This window comes from Echinops telfairi, unplaced genomic scaffold (assembly GCF_000313985.2).
Source record: "Echinops telfairi isolate 266 unplaced genomic scaffold, ASM31398v2 ScPeMD7_7467;HRSCAF=8505_1, whole genome shotgun sequence".
Classification (NCBI taxonomy): Eukaryota; Metazoa; Chordata; class Mammalia; order Afrosoricida; family Tenrecidae; genus Echinops; species Echinops telfairi.
In genome coordinates, this window is record NW_022111368.1 from 8,033,637 (window position 1) to 8,039,290 (window position 5,654).

The following is a 5,654-nucleotide window of genomic DNA, read 5'->3' on the forward strand; positions in this document are numbered from 1 at the left end:
CTGTACAACTCTTCTTAATATGAGTGAACTCTTTTATGACAGTAGGAGCCTTGGTGGCATAGTGGTGATGTGTTGGGCTGCTATCCACAAGGTCAGCAGTTCCGAGCCACCAGCCGCTCCTCAAGAAAAAGAGGAGGCTGTCTACTCCCATAAAAAGTTACAGTCCCACAAACCCAGAGGTGTAGTTCTACCATGTCGTATAGGGTCGCCGTTATTCAGAAGTGGCTCCACGTGAGAGTCATTTTATATGTGAGTTAATTTCCAGTAAAGCTACTAAAACAAGATAAACAAATGGCCATTTAGCTGAGAAGCGACAAAGCTCTTAAGGCAGAAGCACACCAGCCTGGGTGATCATGAAGTATCAGTGGGATCAGGGACACTAGAACCCCAGTACTCGACATAATCAGATTTCGACGGGAAATGTCGAGAAAATTTTACATCGGTGCTCGAACAAAAACACCGGAAACAATTTGTGTTTCAATCACTCGGTGTTACTTGGCGTTGCTAGTACGCATTGTTTAAACTTTGTGCAGCTGTGTTCCAAGCATTTTGCTATATTTTTCTTAGTTTTTGTGGCTTTTTGATACTGTTTTTAGATAAAAAAAACATGGTCCTAAGAGAGTTTTGAAAAGCACTCAGTGAAGCAAAAGGTCAATGGTTTGAACCTTCCAACTGCGCTCTGAGACCATGGTTAGATTTCAGACAGCTCACTAACATGGTGAGCAGGTTTTGGAAGACTACAATTAGCAGCTGGCTCCTTACCTGACCTGTAATTGCTCCTCATACAGAACAGTCGAAAGACATCGGGTGGAAACTTCTTTAGAAAGTCCTAATAAGTGAAAAATAAAGCAAGTTAACAAGGTTTCGCTTTTTACATTTTATATCATCCAGAGATGGTTTCTATAGTATGATTCTGAATTGCTAGACACATGTCAAGAAATCAGACATGATGATGAAGGGCTCTGTTTTATCCCCAAACCCTCACTGTCACCCACTTTTCCTGGAAGTGACCCCTCGCCCAATCTTGTGTGTTTGAGACAATAACCACTCGTACACCACTGCAACGGCCTCTGTGTGTCCAGTGCAGACACCTGGGTTAAGTTCTTCGGGTAGGGTTTTCTCGAGCGATTCCAAATGGCTTCACCATCATTGACACGAACCCACTGCTCCCTAAACTTCTCACCTGCCTACCCAGTTACAGTTGTCCATTTGGTCAGACAGGTAATTCTATAAAAATCTACAAATCTTAAAGGTGACTTCAGGGGATGGCTTCAGTTTGAAGTTTAAGGTTTTCCTCAGGGTAATAGTGAGTGAGCAAGCGCGCGCATGCGCGCGTTATGTGTGTGTGTGTGTGTGTGTGTGTGTGTTTGGGGGGGGTGGTGGCTTCAGTTTGAAGTTTAAAGTTTTCCTTAGGGTAATTGTGTGTGTGTGTGTGTGTGTGTGTGTGTGTGTGTGTGTGTGTGTTTGGGGGGGAGGGGTGTCCAGAGCAGAGAGATGTCATCTGGCTTATGTGACTCTAGAAAGCCTGGATTCTCATGGAATATGAAATTCAGTTTCTCATTTCCCCCCTTTTGTTCAGGATTCTTCTGTAAAATCCTCGATCTAAAATGTTTGCTGGGCACTCCCCCCCCCCCCACTGAATGTTGTGTGTTTGATCGCAATACTCAGTGGGAGAAGAGAAAGCCCATTTGCTCTGAAAAACTTGCTCTTTCACTTTAGAAACTCTTTCAGCCACGGCATACTTTTGTGCCCCTCACCCTAAAACAGCGGTTCTCAGCCTGTGGGGTGCGACCCCTTTGGGGGTCAAATGACCCTTTCACAGGGGTCGCCTGATTCATAACAGTGGCAAAATGACAGTGATGAAGTAGCAATGAAAATAATTTTAGGGTTGGGGGTCACAACATGAGGACCTGTATGAAAGGGTCGCGGCATGAGGAGGGTCGAGAACCACTGCCCCAGAAGGAAGATCCCCACCCCGTGGCCCAGTGACTAATGGGAATGGGGTTCTGCCCTGGGAGGGACAAAGGCTTAGGTGGGGGGACACGTGAAGCACTGCACGTCCTGGCTGAGTGAGACTGAATGCAGGTTCCGAGTTGGGACCCACATTTCCAGAAAAAGCTTGGCAAAGGCTACTGGTCAGAACACGCATCCACGTTTGTGGTCAGACTGAGGAGAGAGAGGTCAGGCTCAATCTATTGAATGGCACGGTTCTGGAGGCACTAACTAAACTTATTCTTAATCGATAAAATCACCCTGCCCCTGACATTTCACACTGATTGAAACTAAGATGCAACTTTTTTTTTTTTTACCTTCATGCCCTTGTCATTTTATTTTATTTTTTTTAAACATTTTATTAGGGGCTCCTACAACTGTTATCGCAATCCACACACACATCAATTGTGTAAAGTGCATTTGTACATCATTCTCAAAACATTTTCTCTCCACTTAAACCCCCGACGTTAGGTCCTCATTTTTCCCCTCCCTCCCCGCTCCCCCCTCCCTCATGAGCCCTTGATAATTTATAAATTGGTATTTTGTCATATCTTGCCCTGTCCAACGTCTCCCTTCACCCACTTTTCGGTTGTCTGTCCCCCAGGGAGGAGGTCACATATAGTTCCGCGACCCCTCTGTGGGGGGAGGCTCCATTGTCCGCGTCCTTTGGATCTCTGCTCCAACCCCCTTCATTCTCACCAATGCATTTTTGTTTATTTACTGTTCGTTGTGCATCTTCTGATGCCCGTTGCCTGGTCTCGATGACACCTCATGATCGCACCTGCTGGTGTGCTTCTTCCATGTGGGTTTATTGCTTCACTGTTGGATGGCCGCTTGTTTAACTTCAAGCCTTTAAGACCCCAGACGCTATATCTTTTAATAGCCGGGCACCATCCTCTGTCACCACATCTGCTTATGCACTCATTTTGTCTTCAGCCATCGTGTGTGGTGGGGGGTGGGGTGGGGTGGCGCTAGTCCCTTTATTTAGGTTCAAACGAGGAAAGGAAAGTTGGCATTTAGTTGTTCCATCTTTTGAGTTTTCTAGAGTATGATGGGACATTCTCTACGCATATATAATCTCTCCTGATATTCACATACATTCCAAGTCTCTTCCTGAAGGTAATGAATATATCACTACCATAATGTAATGTACACTTTGAACGAGAAAACCCGAGATCCGGTACTTAACACAGTCAGTATTTTGACAGCTCCTATTAACTGAGGTGCTGTATCATCCATTTCAATCCCTGCAGTGAAACATCCGGATCCCACTTCCTCCCAGAACTTCTTAGTTCCATTCTTCCTCCTTTCTAACCCTCTGTGTTTCATCTTTGGTAAAATATGCCCTTTTGCTCTTAAACGGCTAATTACAATGGCCAGGTGAGCTCTCTTCCAGACCTGCAGGGTGACCTCTCATAGATTTTAGAGAAAGAAAGGTACATTGTATGCCACAGACTCAGACAAACATTTGACTGACTGATGTTCGAACTGTTCCTCGCTGTTCCAACTTTGGTGGAAATTCAACATAGGGGCAGGCTTAGGAATGGCACTTGTTCATTATCTGGAGAATGCCTGTGCTTTAGAGATCAGCCAGGGACAGGGGGGAGGTGGGGAGGGAAAGGGAACTGAGCCTAATGAAGGCCTTCAAACATGGTCCCAGGAAAGGGAGCACCACCTCACGCTTCAGTCACTTTCAGGAATAGCCATGGCCCACTGCTGACCCGGGGATGAAAGGGGACCCTAATCTGCATCTCACTTCAGCATGCAGGGCACACAGAACACACAGCGGCCACACTGCCACCTCCCTCCAGCTGGCTGAGCACCGATGAGGAAAGCCTGTGTCCGGGCTGGCACGAGTCACGAAGCAAGCAAACTTGACTCACATATGAGCCTGTGTACAACTGCAACACTAATTCTGAAATCTTCTTCCATGGTTTCTAAGTCAATACCGCGAAAGGCCTCTGAGCCTGCTGCGTATTCTTCTCCTCTTCTTCCCTCCAGTCATTTTTCTCTGGCCCCCAGACAGCAAAAACCACACAAGCTACAGTAACTGTGTCATCAAACACCCATCACCAGGATTCCGGGGCAAGAGTAGGTTTAGTTTGCCCCCAATGTGGGTTTTGCAATGGGCTGCTAATCGCAAGGTCAGTGGTTTGAGCCCACCAGTCACTCCGGGGGAGAGAGATGAGGCTGCCTGCTTTCGTAAATATTCACAGTCTGAGAAGTCCTATAAAGGGTTATGAGAAGTCAGAATCGGCCAGGGTCAGCAGAGGGTTTCACATGGGGCTTTAGCAATTAGTGTCTGGAAGCAAATCAGACCTTGATGGAGCTGCTCGGGGCTGCAGCGTCCTGGTTTTGAGTGAGGACAATGGACAGTCAGCAGAGCCCTGGTAGCGCAGTGGTTAAGAGCTCAGCTGCTAAGAGAAAAGGCTGGTGATCTGAAGTCACTCGGTCACTCTACAGGAGGACGCCCTGCTGATCCACTCCCATGGAGGTGACAGCCTAGAAAACTCTGTCACATGGGTCATGAGGAGTCAAAACAGACTTGATGACAGCAACAACAAACAACAGGGACCCCTGAATTCACCAGGCCACTAACCCGACTTATAACGGGTACATCCCTAATGAGCTACGCCCCTCCCCTCAACTCCCATGCCGGAGCTGCCCTGGCTGGCAGGGCATCTCAGAGGACACACACTGTGTCAGAAACAAACACTTGGACTTAGAGCCAATATGTACAGACTCCAATCACTTGCTCTTAACAATCCAATTTTCTCTGGAGGCGAAACTGATGATTATAGAGAATGTCCTTCCCACTCCACACCACCATCTTGCCAGTTCATGGACCAGGGCCAAAGCTATCATGAGGCCAAATTAAATTGCACACTTGGATCCTAATTTGGCACGTATAAAATAAAATACCATGGCTAGGAACAGAAGGCATTCCACAGAGCCTAATACAAAACAGGTCCATGAGCCATAGAGGGTTTTGTTTTGTGGGTCAGCTCTGACTGTAGCCACCTGTGTACAACAGAGTCGAGCCCTGTCCGGACCCACACCATCCTTGCCATTGTTATGTTTCCGCTCACTGTTGCCACCATTATGTCAGTGCATCTCATCCATGGTGTTCCTCTTTCACTGCTGTAATCTTTAGGGAAGCGGGTCACCAGGTCTCTCTGCTGTAGCATGGATGGGTGAGCTCAAATCGCCAACCTTTTCTGTTTCGCCAAACGACAACTATAAGTAATCTGGATTCCCCGCCCCCCCCAATTTCCATATGCATGTTGTGGTAGTTACAGAATCTGTTGTTAATTTGAGACTTAAGAGTGAAGGAGTGGAGTTTAGCCTATCAATCAGGTCGTAGTTTGATGACCTCATTTGGAGGCGCTAAGGAGATAAAAAGCTCACTGGAAGCAGGAAACATGCTCACTCCCTGGGAGACGTTCCTGTTGAGAAGACGCAAGGAGCTACTCTAGAGCCTTGGAGCTAAAGGAGTCACGTGGAGACCCCTGCCAGTGCTGAGATGCTTCCACTGCCACTGGATCCATAAGACTTTCCACCCACTGGCCTGTGATCTTCCTGCATTTGGCATCATTGCATGTGCTGCGTGAGTCTGAAGAGGAATTTATAGATTCGTACCGGACATGTGAGCTAATATCAGA

General features: G+C 47.1%; 1 protein-coding gene across 2 annotated transcripts in view; it reads right to left on the minus strand.

Moving 5' to 3' along the window:
• Positions 1 to 5,654, minus strand: part of CARS2 (cysteinyl-tRNA synthetase 2, mitochondrial) — an 88,115-nt gene that overhangs the window by 17,864 nt on the left and 64,597 nt on the right. For both annotated transcript variants that reach the window (XM_004704411.2, XM_045283955.1), the window contains exon 10: positions 763 to 829. In XM_004704411.2, coding sequence (XP_004704468.2) covers positions 763 to 829 — 67 coding nt within the window. The remainder of the gene's footprint in view (positions 1 to 762; positions 830 to 5,654) is intronic.